General features: G+C 45.0%; 1 protein-coding gene across 1 annotated transcript in view; it reads right to left on the reverse strand.

Moving 5' to 3' along the window:
* Nucleotides 1-704: 704 nt before the first annotated feature.
* Nucleotides 705-27,470, reverse strand: part of dag1 (dystroglycan 1) — a 60,694-nt gene continuing 33,928 nt past the window's right edge. Inside the window, exons 2-4 of the mRNA XM_084061324.1 lie at nucleotides 26,350-27,126; nucleotides 5,478-5,951; nucleotides 705-5,229 (exon numbers count right to left, since the gene is read on the reverse strand). Of these exons, the coding sequence (XP_083917450.1) occupies nucleotides 3,382-5,229; nucleotides 5,478-5,951; nucleotides 26,350-26,739 (2,712 nt within the window). The 5' untranslated portion in view covers nucleotides 26,740-27,126 and the 3' untranslated portion in view covers nucleotides 705-3,381. The remainder of the gene's footprint in view (nucleotides 5,230-5,477; nucleotides 5,952-26,349; nucleotides 27,127-27,470) is intronic.

Raw genomic sequence — 27,470 nt, forward strand, 5'->3', positions numbered from 1 at the left:
ACGCTGCGCTATGAGCTTGTAGATCTGCTATTTTTTTTTTTATCGTGAAAATGTGTGCAAATCTTTGAATATATATATATATATATATATATATATATATATATATATATATATATATATACATATATATATATATATATTTATTTTATTTTATATAACTGTTAGGATTTAGAAGACATTTGTAGAATCGGCCTCAGGTCTAAATGGGTTAATATAGCACCTGGGGTTACAGCAGTTAGAGGTCTTGCTCAGGGAACTTCGACACTTAGACTGGGCGAACTGGAGGGTGGACCGGCCGGTGACCTTCTGATTCCAAGACTCTAGCCCACTCAGCTACGGCCACCCATTTTTGACGGACTTTCAAGCTTATTTGTCCAACTAATCGTTTGATAGTCGTTCTAGCACAGCAAAGCTGTCCACTGTGACACATCCAATCAGCCCTGACTGAGAACCCAAAAAAGCCACCCGTCAAGAAGTAAAAAAAGGGTAAAAAAAAAACCTTGGTGGACTTGAGATGGATTGATTTATCAATAATGAGGCTAAGTGGACGCATTAGAAAAGCAATGGTGACCAGAAGCTCATCCATAAACATCAATTTGGGTTTGATTGTGATGCGTGACAGGATAACATACTTCCCTTATCAAGCACAATCCCAAGAGAGACAGCGGCCCCTTTTCTGAGACAAATACATGTGTCAAGAGTGGTTATTTATTTTATTTTTTTAATCGTACCAGTTGGTTTTATTATGACAATGCACACTCGCTAAGCAAAAAAGCCTTGGCATCCTACAAGAACCAACTACATCATGATACACTGTACGTGTCACTCGCTTTGAACCTGCATCGACCAGTCACTAAATGGACTGCAACATACATTATTATTGCAAAGGGTCACTTTCAGTCAAAAACAAAACAAAATAAAACAAAAGAAAACAAACAAAAAAAAAACTCGTTAGCAAACAGAAGGGCATAAAAATAACATTTTTTGATTACATAAAATACGGGTCATTCCAACTTTTGTATAGCAGGAGATACATTTTTATATGCAAACGCACACACACACTGAAAAAATTAAATAAAAAATAAAAACACTTGAAATATGTGACCCATGAGAGAGAGAAAAAAGGGTGTACATAATTGAATCAATACTCTAAGCTAAGATTTTACAAATCGCAGAAGACTAATCATTAATCATTTTATTTTTTTGTTCATTTTTTTCCTTTTCATAATCAAACAATTTGAGGCTGTATCAAAATCTTTGTAAAAAAATTAGAGATTTTCCATGACCATTTGTTGTGTGAGTTTCATCTCCCTCCCTTTCCTCTCTCTGTCATCTTCACACTAGCATTAGCTCTTCTCTCTCTCTCTCTCTCCTCTGACCTCTAGAGCTGATTTATACTTTGCTGTGTGATGCCGTCGCAGACCGAAAGTAGCCAGTCTATAAGCTACACAACGCGTCGTGGACGTGAGGTGTTGTGAGCCTATAGATCTGCTATTTTCAGTCTGCGACGCTATCGTACGGTGGAGCATAGGCATACAATGTGACTGACTCTACAGTCCCTTACCGGTGACATTCTCCATTGGCACGCTGTTTGTTTTTTGTTCTGTTTGCTTTTTTGTCTCTCCCCAGAGCTGAGAGTCGAGCCTCAGTACATAAAAAAATAATTTTCCCTGGTCTAAAATAAACTGCAGGGCTCCTCTTCCCAGTTTACATAAGACATCTGGAGCTGATGTGTAAATACAGCTCCAACCTGACAAGTGAACCACAGTATGTACAAAAGACACTTTTTGTTGCATTACTGAAAAAGCAGAAATTGCGTTCCATCATCAGTTAGGATCGTCAACTTCAACTAAAACGAGGCAGCCATTTTGGGAGTGAAAACAGCGGAAAGGGGGAACCTGTTGATTGTGTGAAACAGCAATCCATGCCTCTCAAAACGTACTGAACCTAGCCAAACTGTCTCTAAAATGGTTTGCCCCTTGATCTGTCAAAAGGCAAGAGAAAAGGACAGTTACTTGTTTTTCCCCATACTGTAACTGGCAGGTCTGTGACTGGGCTGTGGCTTCCATCCGATCCAGCCGTTCATTCACTCGCCCTCTCAGATGTGAAACAACTGTGCATACTCTGTTTTAATTCTCCACTTTGTCACTTGCACCCTGCCAAACATACTGTATATCTGCTGAGGGTAAGAACAATAAACGAGGATATCTTCACATAACGGAGAGCATCCATTGTTGACTCGCATCAGACTGTTCGTATTGTTTCACCAAGGAGAAAAAAAAGAGCTCCTGCAGATTATTTTAGGGAGGCACTCCCTTCCTTCCTTCCTTCTACCTTTTCTTCCACCACCCAAAAAAATAAAATATAATATATAATAATGCTATCTATCAGAACATCTTTTCGATATACAGTGGATCTTTAAAATGGATAAAATCAAACAAACATCATTTATTATTCATGTCTAATTATTTTTTTAGGCTACCTTGTTATTCTCATCTCGACTAGACATTGTGAATAAGGATAGAAATGGACAGCTAATGTTAAAAGGCAAACTGTATGGAATCCCAATCCACATGCACACACACGCACACGCACACACACACACACACACACACACACACACACACACACACACACACACACACACACACACACGCACACGCACACACACACACAAACACACACACACGCCTCTCATTCATATGTGTTGTCTGCAGGGGCGATCCAAAATCCTTGCAATAAAGATTTGTTTTTTTCATATATTCAGAGAATCGCTCTCTTTCTCCTTATTAAAAACCAGAGTTGCTGCCTGCAGAGGTTCGATGGCAGTTCATTGTCTTCTCGTATTATTAAAAAGGGGCACAAAAGGAGCGCTGTTAGGCAAAGTAGTTTGATGTGAAGTATGTCCAGAAATAAACAGAAATGGGGGATGCAGACACAGAAAACCCCAAAAACAATAGCAGATTTTCAAAACAACATTGAGGAGGAAAAAAAACAAAAAACAGATAAAAGCGCTGGGATAGGAGAACTCTTCTCCCCAACTGTCGCTGCTGACCAACTTGGTCAGCTCGTGAGCCGGCGTAACAAGACGTTGTTTGTTCTTTGCAGGCCACCATAGTAGCTGGGTTCAAACTGAACCAGTAGTCCTGTCCAGCCTTTTTACAGCCATTCAACCTATCTCTCTTCCTGAAACACCCCTCCCTGCCCACCCCATCCCAAACCAGAGTCCAAGTTGTCAGTATTGTACTTATAGCACCTCTTTTCAAAACCCTCCCCTTTGTATATATCCAAACAGACAAACATCAGCAAGGAAACCATCTCCTCAGTTCCTTTCAGGTGTCCTCTCCCTCTGCCCTTGTGAGGGGAGGGCAGGGATAAGTCTTAGGGTGGCACGTAGGGGGGTGGGGATCTGTAGGGGGTCATGTTCTTGGGACGGGAGCCCTTGCCCTCCATGGGGGTGGTGAATGGAGGTGGTGGCTGGTAGGGCGGTGCGTTGGGGTCCTCGTCCCTCAGAGCCGTGTACTCCCCTAGCAACTCCTGGTTGAGGGGTGTGGTCTCCGGAGTGGCCATGTTAGGGTACTCCGGTGGCGGGAGTGGGGGCTTCTCTTCCTGGAGGATAAGGGGCATGCTGGAAGAGGGAGGGGGTTTGGAGTCATCCAGCTCGTCAGCAAAGATGATCGGTACACCCTTCTTGATGAAGGTGGCCTGGTCCTCAATGGTCAGCTTGCCCTTCCGCTTCTTCCTGTAGCAGATCATGGCGATGATGCCGGCAATCAGCAATATGGCAGCCACTACGACGGCAGGGATCACTGTGTGGAGATACACATCGTCCGTACTCTGGCGGCCCGTGCCCAAGGCCGGGGTCACAGCTTGGACCTCCACAATGGGAATGCTGTGCTCTGGGATGAAGGACCACATCTTGCAGCTTGCTTTGCCCATCACCTTGACATCCAAGGGCCTGAACTCGGGCCCCATGGTGCTGGTGAAATACGGCTTGGGTGCGCCGTTATCTTTAGCCAGCTTTCCACTCATTTCGGCGATCTGCTCCTTGGGACACGGGTGCTGCGGGAGGCTGGTGTTTGTCCACTCCACCACAATGGAGCCCTTGGTGATGTTCCGCAGGCTCACCGTGCTGCTATTGCGGTCACCCAGGGACATCGCCAGCCTCTTCACCAGGAGGATCTTGGCGTGGATGTTGTTGGTCACTGACTGCAGCTCGCCATCAAAGCGTGCTCTGAAGAGCACTGGGCTCTTGTCATTGAGGGGCCAGCGGTTCACCCGTACCTCAAAGGCGTCGATGGCATTGAGGCCACCTTTGTCGGTGGCGTGCATGAAGTACTCGTGCTTGCCAATGTGCTGGGTATCCGGCAGGCCATAGAGGAGCTGGCTGGTGGTGTTGAACTGGATCCAGGAGCGTTCTCCCACCGCTTCATTGTGGTTCTCCCTTAGCGTCAGGCGCAGCTTGTCCGTGGTGCCGTCCTCAACGTCAAAGAATGTGTCGGAGGGGATTTTTACCTCGAAATAGGTTCCCACCAATGCATTGACCTGGTCAATGGGGTTGCGCAGAACAGGTTTCTTGTTGTGGAGGTCTGGGATGGCAGGGACGATAGGGACGATAGGTGAAGGCGTGGTGCTTCTGGACGGCTTGGCTGTGGTGGTCTTCGGCTCCCTGGGGGGTGCTGGCGTTTTGGGCTTCTTGGGCCTCTTAGTAGGCCTTGTGGTGGGGGTCGGGGTAGGTGGTGTGGCAGTGGGCACTACAAAAGTAGGCCTGGTCACAGTGGCCTGGATGGTGATGGTGCTTGTGGTCTCCATCACCTTGGTTGGCTGAGGCGGTCCCACGGTTGGGGTGTGAGCAATGGACTCACGGACCCTAATCGTGGGCTTGCCAGGCAATGGAACAGGTTCTCTTACAGGTGAGGCAAAGCTCTCCGTGGGGCCGGCGATGGACGGAGAGGAGAGGGTTGGGATGATCCTAACCGGAGGCTCCACCAGTGTCGTAGGTGGAAGCACGGTCAGAACAGGAGTTGGGGTGTTGTTTAAACCACGCCTCACCCTCTTTGGGACGTGGGGTTTCTTGTTGGCAATGTGCCAGCCCACCACGGGGTAGCCCAGCTTAGCGGACATGGCACCCTCCTTGGCAGGAGCCTGGACACTGTTGATGTTTGGGACCGTGCTCTGGTCCAGAGAGCAGCCGAGCTTCCACGACAGCAGGGCTCCGTTTTCCACCACCTAGTTGTAATGAAATGCATGTATTAATGCACATTGCATATCTATTAAATGGACAGATAACCCTCATTTATTCTAGTTTTATACTAATTTTAACTTAGTATGTATCCATTCCGTCTCCCTTATCCATTCATCCCTCCATCCATTCACTTAAGTCTTCATCTTCACTCACTGGCTACAACTCATTTCTTACTCTTTCACCCATCCATTCATTCCTGTCCAACCATTTACCAAGCACTTCACCTACGCACCTTCTTAGCATTTCCCGGACCAGCCATGAAGGCTGACATGTCAAACAGCCGATTGTTGACCACTGGGAGGATCTTCATGTGCTGGAGACCCACACCGGAGAAGCTCTTCATCTTGTCGAGGAGCTCCACCCTCTGCTCCGAGTTCATCTTGGTCAGATCGGCATCCAAGATCACCGTCAGTACCGTTACGGGTTCCTCATTGCCACAGATGAACGGCTGAACCTCATTGTTGGTATCCATAGAGGCCTGGTTGAGCGCCAGCTGTGCCTGCTCGCCATCCAAGTGGTCCTCGGGGTGGACCTCAATGGAAAAGACCTCCAAGGCGGGTGAGGCGGGGGACTTAGTGTGGTTGGCAATGGAGATAGAGATGTAGTGGACACCCTTGTCCTCCTCTAAGGGGAGACCCTGGAGGACCCCGCTGTCCGAGTCCCAATGGAGCCAGGCCGGAAGGACATCCTTACCCATCTCGGTGATCTGAACAATGGAAAAGAGAGAGAGAGAGAGAGAGAGACTTGAGCTATTTTTCCTTTTACAAATGAGGTGAGATAAAATAGGTATTATTATGCTGTTCAAGAATATTGCATATAAGTGTGTCAAGTCTATTTAATCTGGTTTAGAGAGAGAACATAAGTAGACCAGATAATGATTCTTCATTTGACAAAAGAACAAAAATATCAAACACGAAGAGAAGGCATGGTGATTAATTATTTGTTCTGAGGCAACCAGAGAGATGGAACAAAGGACAGAAAGATTGCAGTAGTGACTTGTAATCTAAAAACTGTTTTAATAAACAGAATAACACAACTATAAGATGTTTTTTCAATCAAACATCTTAAAGGCAATTCAAAACATGATTTGTTTCTCTAATGGAAGACAATGTTTCTTTGATGACCTCACTTCCTGTGCTTAAAAGTCAAGTAATTCTTAAAAGTAAAAAGATGCCAACAGCCTGGGACATTTGGTTGAGACCACGTCCTACAAAACAAAACAGTGGCTCCCTTTTTTATTGTGATATCCATCACAACATAACCTTGATGTGAGAATAATCATCTAATCTTTTGGCAGCACATTAACATTGCCCTATTCACAAAGCATAGAATAGTCCTTCTGTTCAATAGGATGTAATTCCCTGTTCAGATTTGCTATCAAACTTATGTATTTATGATGGTCATCTGGCTTGTTTTTTGTTTGGGCTTGTAGATTGGCTATTTTCAGTGAGCGACACTGTCGTACCACAAAGTATAAATCAGGCTTTAACCAATGAACCATAGCAACTGTTAAAATAGGCAAACATTCGGCAAAAATAGGTCAACATTCTGTGAAAATAGCAGATCTACAATCTTGCGAGCTTGTAGATGTGCTATTTATATTATATATCTATATTTGACACACAACAAAGTATGTAAGGTGGTTAAGTCCCTTGAAGTGTCCTTGTCTCACCCACACAGACTGTCTTCCTCCATTCACATAAATGGTTTCAACTTAATCCCTTAAAACCTATTCTCCATTCCATTTGTTTGGATTGGTTTGACAGCATATAATGGAGACTGGCTGTGACAACAGGGAGTGGGGGGGGGGGCATACTGTATCTGAAAAGTCATGCACTTTATTTGAGCTGAAAATGTTGCAGTGTTGCATGAAGAGCACTGAGACAAATTGAAACAACATAAATCTGAAAATAGGCATGACATATGGCTTGGCTTTCGGACCCCACTGCAAATCATGTACACACGGCACACATTTTGGCCACACCCACCAAGACCCCCCACCTGCGCACAAGAATACAGATCTAGTGGATTGTAATTTAAATCTAGACTTGAATTTAAATAACTTAGCCAATTACACGGCTGGGGACACCCCTGTGCCTGGCAGTTGATGGAGAGAAATGGATCACAAGGGAGTGACTTACGCACACGCACGCACACACAAACGAGAACAAATGTGCCCTACGCTCCCCAGCTCCTACAAGTTAATTCTGCAGCTAATAAATCCTGGTTGATAAATTATGTAGAGGCAACGCTCCCATGGCACATCATTAATGCTCTAACCAGCACACAGGCAGTGCCGGGGGAAAACACATGCATGCACGCACACACACACACACACACACACACACACACACACGCACACACGCACACACGCGCACACACAATACTGTACATAGGACACACTAGCAGATACACACAAACATGCAAACACTGGCATTACAACACACACAAATACACATGCACAAATAAAATTATGGATACTATATGCACAAAAAACACATGTAGACTTTGATGTACGCAAGGGCACACTTAAAACACACATACACAAAGATACAGTCTGAGAACCACCGGTATTGCAATTATACTATAGCAGACGTGAAGTCCACATACCAGATCCGACAGTGTGAGAAAAAAACGGTTCCGGAAAACGGTTCCAAATGTGATGGAACCGATTCCGGTTCCTCAATGTTGGATCCGGTTCCTCCGATTCTGGACCTCAACCCTTATAAGCATTAAGCACAACCACATCTCATTTGGTGTAGGGCAGTGGTTCTCAACCAGTGGTCCGGGGACCACCAGTGGTCCTATAGGGGGTTCCAGGTGGTCCCCAGCTAAATGATGGAGAGTTGGTAACCAAATGGACCCTTATTAGATATTTAACTCTTGAGCGTAAAACGAAACCAAATGCTAAGTAAAATTACTGCATTACTTAATTTACAAAAAGTCTACACATTAAAGAATGTAGAATAATTGTTATTTAGATCAACGTTTGCCTGTTATCTCCCCTAATGGTACCAACACAGCATGGTATTGTGGACAAAATCTTATCCAACGATAATGAAATATTCTATTCTTGGGTCTGAGAGGCTAAATCTCATCAAACGGTGGTCTGTGGCTCAAATGGCGAACAAATAAATGGACCTTGATATGAAAAGGGTTGAAAACCACTGGTGTAGGGCATGGTGGCCTTCTGTTCACAGCACGGTTGTTTACAACTGTTCTCCCCTCTGTTGGTCACAATGGCCAGTGCCGACTGTAGCAATTTGAACATATTCCACACAGCAGGCAAGTACAACTATAGGCCTTTATGTTTACATTTTTCCTGCAGACTATTTTGTATCGTTACAAAACTGTGTGTGCATCACAACAGCAGTTGAATGTGGGTCCAGTAAAAGCCCTTTGGTAAATGGTCTGCATTTCTATAGCGCCTTTATCCAAGGCGCTTTACAATGTGTATTACATTCACCCATTCACGCACACATTCATACACCGACAGTGGAGGCAACCATGCGAGGCGTCAACCTGCTCACCGGGAGCATTTAGGAGTTAAGTGTCTTGCTCAAGCACATTAAACACAAAGCCAGGAGGAGCCACTGCCGTCCCTTTGAGAATTTAACAGTGATTAAGGGCTATACAAATAAACTTAATGTGACATATTTTTCCTCAATCAGTATATATATGAACACACAAATATACACTGAAATACACACACACACACACACACACACACACACACACACACACACACACACACACACACACACACACACACACACACACACACACACACACACACACACACACACACACACACCACAGCTTTATCAGCTGCTAAGCCTCTAACAATTATCTCTCTGCAGACTTCGGAACACTTCCCACCTCCTACAAGAGCCTTGACACCTCCTCAAACCTCCTCCCCCTACAGTAATTAAACATCCTCCTTCTCCACCTTGGGAAGTTCTACACCAAACCACATCAGAAAAATGCACACGCACACGCACACACACACAGGCAGCAGAAAAAGGCAGGCCTGCTAATTTTGTCAAGACCACACAGCACACAGTGTTTCACACAAGAATGAATCTTTTAATGAGTCTCATACACATCACACATGCACGTTTCGTATTTTCATTATGTTTTCCCCCATTCAGAAATATACCCATTCACTGATCTATCCATCCACCATTTCTCATTTGCTAGTTGTGCTTGTAACTACTGCAGGCGTTGAGAACAACACAACACAAAAACAAATACCTCGTTGTCTTCAAATGCAGAGAAATAGAGTCACGCCTTATTTAATTTTGCCAAGAGTCTGTGACAAGCCCTGAAACTTTGCAACAAGCTCCTGGCGACATGGCACCCCAAATTAAATCATAACGAGAGACCACGCAAGGCTGAGGCGGTCGCCAGGCAGTAATCTTGTGTGAATGGTCATAATTGCTCTGTAAATTGCCCTGTCGTTCTCCCCCCGAGCACAGGGTTGATCTCTCTCTTCTACCTCTACGCTTCTAATGACGTGCGGCTTAAAATGATGACGAAGCGTGCTTCATTTGATTTGTCAAATGCGAGAGGTCGTCAAGCCGCGGGGCTGAGGGGGCCGATTGAAATCACACACACAGCGCATGTTAAGATGATGACTTCGGCTATTTCAGACTGCTTGAAACGAGACTGCAAAGATTACAGTAGTTACAAAAGTCAAGTGCCGGATTCACTGCAGGTGCACCATATGCAGTGTTGCAGCTTCAAATCTCCTAGACCAGCTGGAAACATTTGTGCAGGGAAAATTAATGACAATATGAATGACGCACTTAATCCAAGATCACTCTCACTCTCACTTTGGGGATGTTGAGTGGATGATAGCGGAAGACTGAGGTTGCACTGGGCAGCTCCCGGGTGTGAACAGCGTGTTTTATGTCAGCTTGCCTTGGTTTGGGAGACAGTATTCAGCCAGCAGAAAGCAGTGCCTTCCCATTTGAGACTATTAAATTCACACGGCCCACTGCTGAAGCATTTTTATGCATTTTCCCTAAAATCACAACAGAGAAACCTCAAATCCTCTCGCACCCTGCTGCAAAGAAAATTGTCTATACAAATGATGTAACTCTTCCTGGCATAATGTGTCTGAGGGAAAGAGTTTGATGTTTGGCCCTAAAGGTTATCATATGCTCTCAGAAACTATCCAGCCATTCCATTATCCAGCATAAAACCCACACCATTGGCAAGGTTACTGTTTGTTCTCTTATTTAAAAAGAAAAAAAGAAGGCTAGAATTAGGAACCATGCAGTCCATTCTGTTATGGATGCTACTGTGACTACCTGGTGCGATGTCCTAGTTTTGTAGCATCTTGTAAAGGAATGGTCACACTCCGTTCGCTTGATTTCATTATTTATTCGCCAAAGAACATTTTCGGTCATCCGGCCTTCAACAACTCACAAAGGATGGAATGCATTCCTTACTTAAAGAGGATGGTAGGTTGCCAGGTGAATCTCATTCCAAATTACCAATATTCAAAATGACATTCTTCTTTCATTCATTCATATAGTAGCACAACATTAATTACTGTACTTTTTTAGCAACAGTAGTTGGTGGATAAAATAGTGACCCTTTCACAGATCGGATCTTATAATTTGGAGATTCTGAAGGGGGGGTCGGGGATCCATAATGGACACATTGCGTTTTGCTAATACACTATTCATCTATCTTCGGGCAGTAAAAAAGGCTAAAAAGAAACCCACAGACTTTTACAAGCAAGCTATTAAGACAGGGGCAAGGGCACAGAGATTTACATACTGATGCAGACATCATTGAAGCCCCACTTTTTAATGCCTGAACTCTATGCTACAGTCATTTCCAACTGATCCACAGGGGATTTGTTCAATTCTTCAATTGCTTTCTCTTTCCGCAATAAGAAGACAAAGTAACTGACCTGGCAACACTTGATAGAGACACAAGCCTGTTGTGCCAATGGCTGACATCTGCTCAGTCTTAAGTTTAATTAAAATGAGAATAATCTCATCAAAGACAGGCTGCGTTTGATCATGGCTTGCGCGCTGACATGCACACATACTCTCACACAGTGACACACACGCGTTAGCCAGGAAGTCACCGTGACTATCTGCACTATACTCTATGTGCTATAAGCTAGCCGGATAGAGCTGGTGTGTGAAAACGGGCTTGTGATGGACGGGTGTAAAACAGTGGAAGACATTAGCCTATCGCCTAGTTTTTAATCTACTCTCCATCCGCTCCTTCTTGATAGTTTCTTGTTTTTTTGTACTTCAGTGCAGTCCTTGTTTGAAGAAAATAGCTACAGTATGATAATTTCAACCACTTAAACCCTATATACTTTGTTGACCGGGGTCACACTCACACGGCCTTCATACTTGGCCCTTCCTTTTTCGAAGTACAAAATAGCCGACCTGCAAGTTCACAACGTGTTGCATTGTGAAGCATTGTGAGCTTGTAGATCTGATATTTTCACTGAATGTACGTCGTACGCCTCTGATGACATGCCCAGAATAGGGATGCTAGGGTTCATGTGGTTAAAGGGATAGTTCACCCCTAAAAAAAACGTTTTATTTCAAATTGATTAGTCACCCCATGGCGACTTGGATTATTTATTTAGTTTTTGTCACATTCCTAAGCCAATAATTTGATGACCAGAGGACCGGTAGGCAGCGGTTCCGGTAGGACACACAAAGGAGACTCTTTGTTTCTCCTACAGGAACCGCTGCCGGTCATGAAATGATTGGCTTAGGAATGCGACAAAAACAAAAAAATGAATTCAAGTCTCCATGACGTGTGTAATTGATAGGGGAAAAAAACATTTTGGGGGTGATGTAAAGGCCATGACTCGAACAAAAATGTATAGGGAGACTGCAAAATGGGAGGGTATAGTAGAGAGAGAAAAGCAGTCTCTCCTTCTCTCACTCTCCCTGGTAGCATAACATCCATAATGCTGCCATAGTGTATTATCTCTCTTCTTTGGGGAGTCTCTATCTCTCTCGCTCCGTATGTCTCTCTTTTTCTCTCGCCAAAAACATGGTCAATATAATATCTACTGTACATTCTAGGATCAGTCTCTTATCTCTCTCTCTTTGTCACATCTTGCTCTCCCAGGTGATATGCCGTCTATTTGTAGTGCAATCATGATCAGGGTGAGGGACCCCCGTTCTCATTATTTTCTCCTGGGAGACACACACACACACACACACACACACACACAATTCCATTACCTGACCTCTTTTGAGGACAGGTGAAGGGAGGGGGAGAAGCAAAGACAGAGAGAGGCCGGGGAAGAGAGAGAGAGAGAGAGAGAGAGTCACTGAGCAAGAGAATGACAAAGATGAAGAGAAATAGAGACTATGAGAGAGAGGAGCAGAGGGGGAAATGGCTGTGTGATATGAATGAAACCGAGACTGCAAGAGGAGAGAGAAAGAGAGAACAAGCAGAGAAAAGACAGAGAAGAGAGGAACACAGTGACTGCAAAAGAGGAAAGATTGAGAGAGGGACTCTTTTAGGGAGAGCAGCTGTAAAATGACTGCAAGACAAAGAGAGAGAGAGAGACAGCAGAGAAAGACTATGATATCTCCCTACACGTGCAGATATCATAGTCCAGGCGTCCTCGAGTCCATCAGCGGTTTTCAGTGAGGAGGAGAGAGAGAGAAAGCAGGCCATTGTCGTGAGGAGAGAAAGACGGCCATTGTTGCAGACAGGAGCCCAGTGACAGCTCCACAGATAAGCTTCATATTTTGGAGTCGTTGAGGAAGGAGAGAGAGAAGAGGGCTTGGCAACGGACATGACTACATGAGGACGTCGCCCAGGTGAAATGGGGGGAGAGAGGGAGAGGTGGGGGTTAAAAGCAAGGGTCAATGATGACACATGGAAGTTGGAGGGAAGGAACAACTATAAGGCAAAAATAATAGAGGGCAGGGAGAGAGGTACTGTCGGATAGACAGAATAGCAAAGAGGGAATATTAAAGGAGGGACAGTGTGGGGGAAGGAAGGAGAGAGGGAGACGAGCAGCTAGTGGATTGACGGAGATAATAGAGGCAGGAGCGAGCGAAAGAGGGAGACAGTGAACTATATTTGGGGGGGGGGCAACGACAGCAGGAGGGGGAGGTAGAGAATGACAAAAGAAACAGACGAGCAGGGAAGAACGGAGGGGAGGATACAAGAGAGGAAGGAAAGGGGCCATCGCAAAGGAGGAATGGATGAGAGGGAAGGGCAGAAAGAGGGAGAGAGAAGGAGAAAACACAAGGCAGGCCCCTCCTGGGGTCAGTGTACCCAATACAATCCTCAGTTAATTTAAAAGCTGGAGTTAAACACTCTCTGAGTTAAAGTATTTTTGAGGGTATTATAGTGCAGGCAAGGACATAAGATGCTGTACAGAAACAGAAAAAAGAGAGAGAACAGATATGGAGAGAGATAGCTATGCACTGTATATCTAGTGTGTAATATACTATATATACGGTATATATATATATAGTAAGAACAGAGGGAGTGAGCGGGCCCTAGCAGGAATTACTGGCACAGTCAAATGTTTCCAGTGGAACATTTGAGACGCGTAGGAAGAATTGGGACGGGTAGATGGATGGACATCAGGGGGGCAAAGACAGCCAGGGGAGAATGGGTGGGAGGTGTAATGGTGTGTGTGCGTGAGTGTGTGTATGTGCGCGCATGTGTGTGTGTGTGAGTGTGAGTGTGAGTGTGAGTGTGTGTGTGTGTGTGTGTGTGTGTGTGTGTGTGTGTGTGTGTGGGGGGGGGGGGGGGGGGGGGGCTCCTCTGGGTAGCCAATGGGCAGGCAGATGTTTGCAAGAGGTAGAGCACTCTCGAAGCTCATTTGCAAGTGTTAAAAATTCATCCGTGGCCCACGGCAGTTGCATTCAGGTGCCACACACACACACACACACACACACACACACACACACACACACGCGCACACACAGCAATCTAGGAATTGGGGAACGAATGCCTGGTGGTGGAAAATGCATCTCCAAACTGTCATCTGCTTTTCAGGAAATGCAGCCTAATTCTCTCTGGGCTGACAACTGTGTATTTTTGGAATAACAATTTGTTTTTCCCCTGTTAAAGCTGGAAGTGAAGCAGGTGGTTAATAAGACAGCGCCCTGTGACTGCAGCATCACAGGTGCGAGCTTTATATCCCTGAACTGTCACTTGGTTCTCAAGTAAATAGCGCTCAAACTGACAACTATGTAATACAGGCTTTTGCTGCATAATAAAACACTAATGATGATGAAGTGATATTTGCTATGATCCCCCCCCCCCCTCCCCCCTCTCTTTCTCTCTCTCTCTCTCTCTCTCTCTCTCTCTCTCTCTCTCTCACTCTATGGGCCCTATGTTGGGGAAACAGGCGGGTGAGGCATGGCCAGGGGCCTTTGGTATTTCTTTGACCAGAGAAGGGCAGAGTACCCGTGGTGCAGTGGCAAGATGGGCTTGGATTCAGGCTTTAATGTATTATCAGCGGCCGTGTTGCAGGTGGATTCAATCAGGGCCAATTCATTAACCTTTTTTTGGCTTTTAATTACCTTTAAAGATCAGGCTGAAATGGAAGTATTTAGTAGAATCTAACTTCCGTATTGTAATGTATTTCTGAGTGAAACAGGATAGGTAGGCGGGACATAACGCTGAGCGGAGAGCTGTGTGTGTGTCTCTCAACCAAACACAGTGATGGGATGGTTTTGAGGTCAACTGGCTTGGGAATCTACGCCAATTCTCTTCTGCTCTCTGCAGTCAGTCTGAGCTGCTGCAGATACGTTGTTTATGACACAGGAGCTCCCATTAAAGGACATCAGTTTGCTCTTGGGCAAAATCACAGTTCAGGGGCTACGCTAGGAGCCGACGGTATGTTTATTTTGGTCTACTCCTACCTAGAGAGAGATGGCAGAGATTCCAATACAACATATATTCTCCTGCTGTTCATAGCCCAAACAGTGCTTGTGTGATGTGAGAGACATAAGGAAGATATTATGGGCTGTGGGATGAGAGAAAAATGCCATTAAATGTTTGTGATTGCTGCGTGCAATACATGAGAAAGAGACAGAGAGAGAGAGTGAGAGAGAGAGAGGGGGGGGGCGTGTGCAATGGCAGATGCAGGAATGGGATATTTGTTTTGCTAAGATATGCGTGGGTGAATTCACACACGTCGTGGATGTATGTGCGTGTGCATGCAAGGCAAGAATGCCTGCTAATGAACACTCACAGATGCACATGTATAGCATATGCTCAGTTGCACACATGCAAATACGCACACAAACATCAACACACACACACACACACACACACACACACATACACAAAGCCACAAACACACCCTATTTTCTAGTCGTTAAACTATAATGATTGAGAGGGCTCTAAGCAATAAAGCCTGCCCTAAATAATGCGCACGCACACACACAAATAACCTGAGGTAAACCTGGTTGCCAAGGCCTGCAGTCAAACTCACTCTTTTTCACTCATTCTTTGATTCTTACTCTCTCAGTAGTTCATTCTCTCTCTGGATTCTGTCTTTTACTCTGGGCAGAAAAATAAAGGCAAAACCCCCCCATGACATTTGGTTGTATTTTACAGCAATGAATTGGCTGTTAGAGGCCAACAGAAGCTGGTCTTAGTTTGTTCCACTCCAGATGTGTAATGCACATGAGACAGGGAGATTGATTGAGCGAGAGAGAGAGAGAGAGAGAGAGAGAGAGAGAGATGAGAGAGAGAGAGAGTGAGAGAGAGAGAGAGAGAGAGAGAGAGAGAGAGAGTGAGAGAGAGAGAGAGAGAGAGAGAGAGAGAGAGAGAGAGAGAGAGAGAGAGAGAGAGAGAGAGAGAGAGAGAGAGAGAGAGAGAGAGAGAGATGAGAGAGAGAGAGAAGGCTGATGGTGTTGGAGAGAGAGAGAGAAAACAAAGAAAATGGCAGTGCGGATGGGTATTAGCAGCATGTCTTTCATTTTATGTATATCAGTCTGTGCATGCATGTTTTGGTGTTGTGTGTATGCCTTCTTCCTGTGTCTCTGGCCTTTTGTTATGACAAGAACATTTGTGTAGGTGGCAGTGGTGTGTGTGTATTCAAACTAGCTTCTTTGATTGGTTGCTGGCCCTTCTACCTGCTGAGATACAGCAGTGCGTGTGTCAGTGTGCGCGTGCACGCGCATGTGTGTGTGCTAGTGTGTGCGTGCGTGTGTGTGTGAGTGAGTGCGTGGGTTGGCAGGTGAAAGCGTGTGTGCGTGTGTGTGTCAGTGTATGTGTTGAATCTCTCTGTCACAGTATGTGTGGTTTGTTTTCTGCAGACTCTCAACTTCTACTCTGACTAATGCTGCAGCTCCACCAGAATAACTCACCACTGTCACACACACACACACACACACACACGCACACGCACACGCACACGCACACGCACACGCACACGCACACGCACACGCACACGCACACGCATTGAGATAATACACTCAGAAGGTAGAACTTTTCTAGGTTTCCCATTCTTAAAGGGAACTCATGTCCTAGGCACTAACAACATGGACACACGTATGCGTGCACGTACACACATGCATCAGTTCACGGTCACCCACTCTCTCCAAATAGCACACAGGTAAAGCCAGACAAATACATTTCTCTCCAGTAAGGAACAGTGTGACTTTCTGTGCTGAACTGTACTGAATTAGAAAGAAGGAACAAACAAAGCCTGTTTGTTGCTCCGACAGTTCCAGGAATATCTGCACTAGACCATCTAAAAAAGAAATAAACCCATCATATATTATATATTTATAAGGAGGATGTCTGGACAAATAAACAATGGAGTAGTCCAAAGAAACCATTGTTATCTTTCACAGATTTAATCCATCAATAACCTCTTGCTTCCTTCCTTCCTTACAGTACTTTGGTATTAATGGGATGGGTAGCCGTCTTTGCCTTGCTGTTGCGCAACCAACGTCTTTGCCTTGACCTCCAGGGCTGGAGCCAAAACACGTCTTACGAAACTGTCTTCTGTCATTGAGGCGGCACACTGTTAGCAACACCACCGGAACAAATGAATAGAATATACGATAGAATGGATAGAGTGATAAATCACGGTAATAAAAAAAGATTAAAGAGACGAGAGTGATAAGAGTCCTCAGTCCGGCGACCTTTTGTGCCCGACTTTACTGCTAAGAGCTCCCTCAATAACAATAAATGAACGGCATAATGGTATGCTCAAAGCAAAAGAGGAAAAAAAGAAAGAATGTAAAAGAAGAGACATCTTCAAGTTGATTTACTCGTCCTCCGGTGACACGCTTGGAAAACACACTCGTCTTCTAACCCTTTGTCGTCTCCATCAGTCTACCGCTGACAGGCCGAGCTCGCCATCAAACAATCATTTCTCCGGCGAGATGCTTGACAAACAGCCCGGGCCAAGCCCTCGTTTGTCCCTGGGTCAGCAATTATCTCTTTTCTCTTTGATGCCTTGTGAATAATACATTAGCCATCTTCTTCTCTTTTTTTCTTAACGCATTCAATCCGGGAAGGCATCTACAAATGTCTTCTAAATCCCAACAGTTTTCAGGGGGAAAAAAGTATGTTTCTATATCAGTGGTTCTCAAACTTTTTCATGTCCAGGACCCCCAAAATTACATGTATTTGGCCACGGACCCCCATCTGAAAATATTTTGTTCCAGGGACCCCCAGAAGCAAAGATTTGAGTCAAAAATGTGCTGTTTAAAAATATATATATATTCTTAGATTTGCACAAACTTTCAAGATTTTTCAAAAAATAGCAGATCTACAAGCTCATGGCGCGGCACTTGGTGCCGCGCCATGAGCTTGTATATCTGCTATTTTTGAATGGCCAAAGTATAAAATAATGGTTATAGTTCAAATCTAAAAAATGCGTTCCCGGGTTGAATGGGCTAACAGACTAACGAGCTGCTATAGAAGCGATACAAATCATTAAACCTTAAACACGGTGGGGTAATGAGGGACATGATATCGAAGCAATGTTTTTGATGTATGCAGAAACGGAGCGAAATTGCCTGAAGCTCGGTACATTTGGGACAGATTTCTACCATTTGAAGAACACTGAAGGTCTACTGCATTATGCCAAATGTTGTCAATATTGCCTGTAGCTGAAGATGAATGCGTCAATGCGGGACTGCGTAGCGTGTTCCTATCGCATAGGAATAACATGAAGCTTTAAAGAGAGATATCAATCATTTGTGTTGGCAATGTTGCCCGCTGCCAACACAATACGTCTTCCTCTGAAAACATGTAAAGGCTTAAAGGGACCGGCAGCGGTTCCAGTAGGAGACACAAAGAGTCTTCTTTGTGTCTCCTACCGGACCGCTGCCTACCGTTCCGCTGGTCATCAAATTATTGGCTTAGGAATGCGACCAAAACAATAAAACATATATATTTTTGTGTGAACTATCGCTTTAATAGAACTATATTTAGACAATCAGCTTTCTCCATACAGAGCTATCAACTTTGGACCACATTGTCAACTGAAATCAAATTAATTCAAGGAATGAAATATTTTACCACTAAGGCTAAGTGCTGAGTTGACTAAAAACAAACCATAGCTGTACCCATTGTTAGCTAAATGTATTGTACTACTCAGGGACAAGGCAAGTCGGGAAACGATGCAAGTTGGAAAAACCTATAAATTAGTTCCTATTCTGTGTCTCTTTGCCTTAACAGGTAAACGTGTAAGCAAACAGTATCTAAATATAATCTAGCACACAATGCTCCAGACTCCAAACGTGGCTGTGGGCCAGTTAGTCATCCTGCAGAACCAAAGAAAGCAGCATCTCGCTCACACTGCAACCCCTTCCCCGTTCCCCTGGGCCTCCAACAGTCTTGCTGGATACCAGGTTCTAGTTGGGCCAGAATCCCATACGCTGTACTACATACTCAATATGGGTACTACTACGTTCAACATACATTTGTGTGCAATACACATCTTTTACTGTAAGACACACTTATCACGTGGTATCTAACCACACAGACTTTTGGGAAAGTGCTCCACCTGGTGGCCAGAAGTGGTTATTTATCAGTTTAACTACTTAAACACACACATATTTTTTCTATATTTGGCAACTGTACTTGGTTCGCTCTTTTATCAGGCTAACCAAATCTTTTTGCCAAGAATAGCCGATCTACAAGCTCGTTGGCGGATAGAGATGCTGGGGTTCAAGTGGTTAAACAAATAGCTACATTTTAGATATGTCGCATTAAAGAGTAATTAAAGACGTTAAACCAGAGGTTTGGACGCTGTCCAGATCCTCGGTTGCTAGGCTGCGGAGAAAACATCGAAAAGCTTTCTGTTTTAGTTCACATTTTTTCTTTTACAATGTTGATTCCTCAAATATTATTTTTTCCCTTCTCTCCTTACAAATGTTGAAAGTTCAGCTACTGTACACACACACTGTTTGGCAGTGTTCTGCTTAATCTAAAACTAACAAGTGACGGGGAAAACATTTAAAAATGTAAAAAAGGTGACGGAAAGGCCACAATAAAATAAAGAGAATTAATTCAGAGAATTAATACAGAGCTGCAAATACCCCCGTGGATAGATGTGAAGCCACCTCCCCCCACTTAGCTAACACTATTTTGATCAAATAAACCAAAACACACAACTCCACCAACTAAAACAACACCATCCCCCAATTATGAATGAATGTTGCGGAGTGTATAATTTGGAACATATGAAGGCCAGGACCGCCTACTGTATGTTTAGCTACATAGCAACATGGCCACCACCATTTGAGTGCCAGTAACCGTTGGTGGTGCTAGCTGCCCCTGCTATGATGACTCATATATTCTGGTGTATATGTGCGTGTGTTTTTATCTTTGGGTTTCCCTCCCTCTTTGGAATGCCAGTTTTCCACTGCCAGCCTGCCAGCTATGGCTGTGCAACAGCAGGGGATTCTGGGGTGAGTCTCTCTCTACTGAGAGAGAAGTATGGTGCAGTATGGAAGGAGAGAAACCTGACAAAGAGATAGAAATAAAGAAAATAATAATAATAGAAAGAGAGGATAGGAAGGAATGGCATGCAGGGACAGAGAGGCTAAAGAGAGAGAGGAAGAGAGGACACGCATAAAGGAATGACAGTGAGAATGCCACTGTTCAGAGCCGCAGTGGAGTCAGCGGTGAGAGAGGCAGAAGTGCTTTCTGTGGAAATGAGAGAGAGAGAGAAAGAGAGAGAGAGGGAGGGAGGGAGAGAAAGAGAGAGAGAGAGAGAGAGAGAGAGAGAGAGAGAGAGAGAGAGAGAGAGAGAGAGAGAGAGAGAGAGAGGGGGGGCTGCAAGGTCAGAGAGGAGAGGGAGCAAAAGCAAGAGTCATAGATAACAGAAAAAAGTAACCTTTTCTAAAAAGAATGGTTTATCACTATAAACCATTCAGAAGACAGAAATTGAGAAGCAGAGAGACAAAAAAATAGTGAGAGAGAGAGAGAGAGAGAGAGAGAGAGAGAGAGAGAGAGAGAGAGAGAGAGAGAGAGAGATGAAGCAGAATGGAGAGGAGAGGAGGGGGTCTTTTCTTTTATTCTTCTTTGTTTTGTCACCATTACAGCCCCAGGGGGACTGGCCCTTTACAACAACTAGCTACTGTCTCCATTCATCAGGACAGCAGAGGTACACACGGGTCAGTCAATGTGTTCTGACAACCACACAACCCACCACTGCCCGCTGGGCCCCCCCCCCACACACACACACACACACACACACACACACACACACACACACACACACACACACGCACAGTCTTGCTCTCTCGCACGTGATCACAAAGCAGGTGTTCAGAGTAATTCGCTCTCGCATACTGTACTTGCACACGCTCACACACGCCAACAGTATGTTGAAGAAATGTGCATAAGAACATACGGCATGCACACGTGCCCTCACACAGTGACTCGCACACATGCACGCACGCATGCACACACACAGACTTTTGTTGGTGATGATAAAATGAAGTTAGAATGTCTTCTGTTCTGTCCTCTATGTCCTCTCTCTCTCATGCATACACACTATTGCTCTGCTATCTCACACATTCGTAGGCATGCGGACGGACGCACGCACGCACGCACAAAACACACACTTGATTTATCAAGATGACAGTTTGTTATTCTGGGGTTTATGCCTCCAAGAGGGGTAAGCTAGTGTGCTGGACTGCAAATTTCAAACTCTGGAGCTCTAATATCACCAGCACTACTTTGGATGCAAACTCACATCCGTAACGCGCACGTTGCACGCTGTGATACTGCTGATGCATGTCATATCAATAGGCCAGACACACACACTTTCACTCTGGAATGGCCACTAGCATACCATTCATGATGGTGTGCACGCACACATACACAGACACACACACACACACACACACACACACACACACACACACACACACACACACACACACACACACAGTCACGCACAAGCCCACGCACACGCACACTCTCCTGTTAGTCACCCACACACTTTAGTACTGGAATGCAACCTTTTTCTGAGCGACCCATACAAAATAATTTCCAGCAAGTGTTGGCAATTTCCCAGAACTAGCGCAAAAAAAGACCAGCCAGCTAGCTAGCTAGCCAGCCATACAGCCAGCGAGCAACCCAGTCAGCTAATTACGTTGGTAATTGTAGTAATGAGGCTACTGAGAGCACTCATCTGTTGGCCATAACCTCATTCTTTAAGGGCGCTTTCATTAATAATCTTACACATTGTGCCCACCGCTGGGTGTGATAATCCCAGCGCCACCTGCACACAGATGCTGCAGTACACCTCCGCCACGCAGCCAGCACCGCAGGCAAGACCGCCTGAATGTGAATCAAGAGCCGCGTGGAGAACGAGAACGAGGCCGCGTCTGTCTATGTGAGTCCGGAGGGGGATTGAGTGTGATCGGATGTTGTGTTTGTGTGTGTTTGTGTATCAGCTCAGTCTTTCAAAGTGTTTCCCCGCACCTCGAGCAGAGCTACGGTATGGAACTCTGGAGAATGACAGTAAACAAATCTAAATGTAACACACTGAACGCTGAAAATGAAAACGTATGCTACATTTTTACACATGGCTATATGTCGGTAGATGAGGACATGCTACTTGTGGTAAGGAATCCATGAAAACAAAACTAGAGAAATGCCTGGGTTTTACAGCGTAGAAGGATTTTCTAATTATTAAACCCAAACTCTGAGCTATGATGTTATTTTCTATTTCATGTCCCCTTCACTTGATTCATTATTGGAAGAAACCTCCAGGCTACTGACACTAATTATTGTACATGGAAAAAGAAACATTCATTACAAAGACATTATACCTTTATAATCCATTAACTAGAGAACTTGAGAAATGTTCTCCTCCTACTACCATAGCCTAATCATCTAGCGCAGTGTCTCAACAAGCAGCTCAAGATCCAGAAATGGGATTCAAGATGTTCTTCTGATAGGGTTCTGGACAACGTTTAACCCATTCAATCCGGGAACCCATCTGTGTCATTTTAGATTTTAGTCATATATTTTTTTATTTTTTTACACAAAACAATGGCAGATCTAGAAGCTCATAGCGCGTCACTTCGGGCCGCGCTATGAGCTTGCGGATCTGCTATTTTAGAAAAATCATGAACATTTGTGCAAATCTTTGAATACATATATATTTTGAAACAACAAATTTAACCCCCATCTCAAAATATTTAGTTCCAGAAGAAAAAGATTTGATTTAAAAATGTTCACTTTAAAAATGCGAGACTGGAGGCCCCAGTATGAAACCAGTTGAGCAGCATTGATATATGTCCCGACCCTCAGTTCGAGACCCCCCGCCCCCATTGGGCCCCAGGCACATAGTGGACACTTGAAAACAGTCTTAGATTCATTGGCACATGCACACGCGAAAGGTGAACGTGAAGGGCAACTTCCATAAACACTGTCAAAGATTTTCATAAGGAAAGGCCATTAGTATGAGAACGCAGCACCAGGCGCAGAAATTGATTTGGCCTTTTCGCTCTGCAACCTTGAGCCCCGACCTTACAAATACCTGAGGGGGCCCACTTTCTAAAGAGAAAGGGAAGGAGGGAGAGCGATGAATTTCTTAGGGGGGGGGGGACTCAAGAGGACTGAAGGAGGTAAATAAAAAAGAGACCGAAGGCAGTGTTGAAATTGGGAATAATGGAGGACAAAATGAACGGTGCTAACATTTTAGACCTTTTGCCCATGCTCTTATCGAGAGGACTCGCAGTGAGTGAGTATTTTTGACGTGTTGCTCAAGGACACATCGTCCACAGTTACGCATTTTGGGGCTGTTGTGGGGGATCGAATCTGTGACCTTTCGGTTACAGTGCACCTTACCATCCTGCTCTCTCTTTCTCCCTGTTATTTGACCTCCTTTCACACAAGAACTCTCCCCTATTTCTTTCCCCTATTTACTCTCTTCTCCATCTCCCCTCCCCCACATCTCTTTTTCCTAACCCCCCCTCCCCCCTGTTTTCCCCACATATCTCACTCCCCTGTCTCTCATCCACCCTCTACCTCTCTCTGGGCCCTCCATCCCATCACTCCACTACTTTAAAGAGCGAGTTTTAGCAGACAGAGAGGCAAGAGAGGGGAAAAGGTAGGAGACATTGGCGAGGTAGAGGTAGGAAAACTGGGAGGAGAGAGAGGGGGGAGAGGGCAGAGAAGAGAGAGAGGGCGAGGTAAGGACTGGAAGAGAGATAGAGTGGAGAGATATCACGATAACAGAAGACTTTCTTCTGATAATCATTACATTAAACTGCATGCTAGGAGACAAACTAAAAGTGTATTTTTAGCTGATAATTACATTTTAGCACCAATTTAGACAACACATTTGTGTTATCATGATGCACAAAAATCATCGATATACTGCCCAACCCTGAGAGAGAGAGAGAGAGAGAGAGAGAGAGAGAGAGAGAGAGAGAGAGAGAGAGAGAGAGAGAGAGATGAGTAGATGAAAGTGTTTGTCTCTGAGGAGCAGAAACAGCAGAAGGATAAAGAGAGGAAGAGAAAGAGGCAGAGAGAGAGGAAGAGAGAGGGATTGAGGAAGGAGGAAAGCAAAGAATAGAGATGAGAAAGAAGGAAGACACCGAATCGCTTGGTGCCAGTATTCTTAATTTGTTCGTTTTAATGTGTATAAGTGTGTGTGTGTGTGTGTGTGTGTGTGTGTGTGTGTGTGTGTGTGTGTGTGTGTGTGTGTGTGTGTGTGTGTGTGTGTGTGTGTGTGTGTGTGTGTGTGTGTGTGTGTGTGACTGTTTGTGTTACAAACGGAAAGACCAAGCTAGCGTTTGTATTTGTGTGTGTGTGGCCCTCAGGCTTGAGCACTGAACCTCTGAATTTCAAACAGTTGGCATGTTTCAAACACCCGAGGAGAGAAGAGGAGAAGACGTTCCTAATGACCATCACATCCAGTATAAATCAATTATAGAACACACAGTTGCCTGTCAACAATCTGTACCCAGTCAGCCAGTCAGTACAATCTGTACCCAGTCAGCCAAACTGCATATGGCACAAACTATTTTATTTAAAACTATGGGTAAAAGTCTAAAATCCAGCCAAATTCTTTTGTTGTGTATGTACTGAAGGACAAACACGTTGTACACAGCAGCAAAACTTTACCGTAATTATTATTATTTTTATAATGTTCTAAGCCACATGCCTTTTGGACTAAGGATGGCGCTAGGCTAGAGGAAAGGCCAACGGGCCACCATAGGGAGCAGGAATGTGTTCAATAAGTTTCATGCAAAATATCTTTGTGCGAACCATAAGTGGTTGTACTAGGCAGCTCCCAGGTGTGAATGTGTAACTGTGTGAAGCAATGAGATATAAAAAAATAATAAGTGGTCAGCGAATCTTCCCATGGGTAAATAGAGGTGAAAGAAATCAAATGAATAAAATGGTAATGTCATTATTGAATGCTGATTTCTTAATGGTTTTATTAACCAACTTGAAACTTTTGATTAAAAAGTAGCAGCGTTTGGGGATCCTGTTGTCTCCCAACTGTGATTGAAGGTGAGGATGAGCAAGGAGAGAGGGTAAGAGGGGAGGAGAGGAATGGTGGGATGGAGAGAGTGACGTAGTGGGTGACGGGGGACATAGCTATAACATATACAGAGAAAGAGAGCGAGCAAGGGAGTGATGAAGGGAGGGAGAGAGAGTGGAGGAAAGTGTAAAGGGATTGAGGGAGGGAGAGAGGAAGATGGATCAGTGAGAGAGGATGGGCAGGGGGAATGAGTGATCAAATATTGAAAGCCTGAGTCATTAGGGAAGTCTAGATGACAGAGGAAGAAGGAAGGAGAGAGAGAGAGATTATCTAAATAGTTAAAAGAAGTTTGAAAATTTGAAAAGAGAGAGAGAGAGTGAGAGAGAGAGAAAGAGAGAGAGCCTAAAGCCTCCAATTCTGATATGAGGATTCATAGGCCATTGTGGAGAATGCAACGCAATTAAAAAGGGGACATATTACAGTGAAGAGCCTCAGGACAGAGGCTGTGAGCGGTGGCAGACACCTCCACGTTCCCTCCGACAAATTTTTCATGAAAAATGGCTAAAGTTTAATCCTCCTTTCCATTTGTAGTCAGCCCTCTGATTCAGGCCAAAAGCACCGGTCCATTATGTCTCGGACTGTGTTTGACCATCTGTGACTGCGCACAGACGGTGTTGATTTACAGTGAGTTTGAAGCCAAAGTTGCAGGATAGCATGGATACAAACTAGGGATGGGACGATATGAAGATTTCATGTCACGATTATTGTGACCAAAATAATTGCGATTTACGGTATTATCGTGATAATCAAAATATGCTTAAAACTCTCAAAATGCCACTTTTGTTAACCACTTGAACCCCAGTGTCCATAGTCTGGGGTGGAACATTTGCCACAACTAGCAGATCTACAAGCTCACAACGCGTCGCAACGCCACGCGTTGTGAACTTGTAGATCGGCTATTTTTGATTTTAAGAGATTTAGAGAGTGAAAAAAAGACTATTATCCTTTACAGGTGCGTTTTACCAATTCTAGAGGGTTTAAGTGGTTCCGTGTGTTTTTATCACGATAAACGATAACAAAGATTATCGTCCCATCCCTAATACAAACACACAAAACATCAAACCAACAAACCAACACACACTGAACTCACCTTGACAATGTCGCCCAGGTAAGCATCCTCCGTCTTGCCCGGCACCTTCATCTGGAAAACGCGGCCGACCGCCGCCGAGGAGTCTGGGAACGCCACCGCGTTCTGCCGAGTCGCCGCCGCCGCTGCCTCGTCCTCTATCGCCCGCATGCCGGCCACCCCTTCCTGGAAGCCCCGGAGGAGCGAGGAGGTCATGGAGGCCTCCAGGTCTCCTCCTCCTCGTTCCGTCTCTCCCTCCACCATCACCATCCCCCGCTGCATCGCCATCTCGCTCTGCGCCGCCCCCGCCAACACCAGCAGCATGCCCACCACCAAGGCTCTAGTCCTGGCCGGGATCAAACCCAGCCCCAGGCTTGAACCCGGGCCGCCGGCACTCAGTCTCTTTCTACACATTGTTTGCTTTGTTTTTGTCAAAGCCGTCACTCACACAGAAGAGAGAGAGGATGTCCGAATGAGGGGATTGAGGGGTGGGAAGGTAGCATATACACCCCCAAAGGATAGAGCAAATCCCTTCTTTTCAAACGTGCGTCCCTCTATCTCTCTCCCCTTCTGTCTGTTTTCGCTGGGTCAATAGCCTCGACTCAGCAAACCCCCCGCGAGGATCTTCTTCCTTTCTCCTCCGCCTCCTCCTCCTCCTTCAACTGTTTTGTCCTCTTTGCTTTATTTTCTCCTTTCCGTTTCTCTCCCTCCCCTCCTTGCTTTATTCTTCCTCTTCCCTTGTTCCTTTGTGCAGCCTCTTCAGAGATTTAGGAGCCCCATTATGATGGATGCCTTTCAGACCTGCGAGTAGGGAGAGAGGGAGAAAGGAGGGATCGTTAGTGCATTGTTTGCATTCGGAGAGAGGTGAAAACTACAGCTTGTGCCATCAAAACCCAGACCCCTCCATATCACATGCAGACGCACGCCCGCACACACACACAAACACACGCGCACACACTCCAGCCACTTTTGCACTGAATTACAGGGAATCAGAGGACAGTCCCTTGATCAGTTTAGCCGTAAGTGATTGGCAACACGTCAATCTCATTGTCGATTGAAATCTGCGGCAGGGAGCACAGGCACAATATGATCAGTGCCAGAGGGCTAACCTGATTAGCTCATACACACACACACACACACACACA

The sequence above is a fragment of the Gymnoscopelus microlampas genome (genome assembly GCF_963454915.1).
Source record: "Gymnoscopelus microlampas genome assembly, chromosome: 7".
NCBI classification, from domain to species: domain Eukaryota; kingdom Metazoa; phylum Chordata; class Actinopteri; order Myctophiformes; family Myctophidae; genus Gymnoscopelus; species Gymnoscopelus microlampas.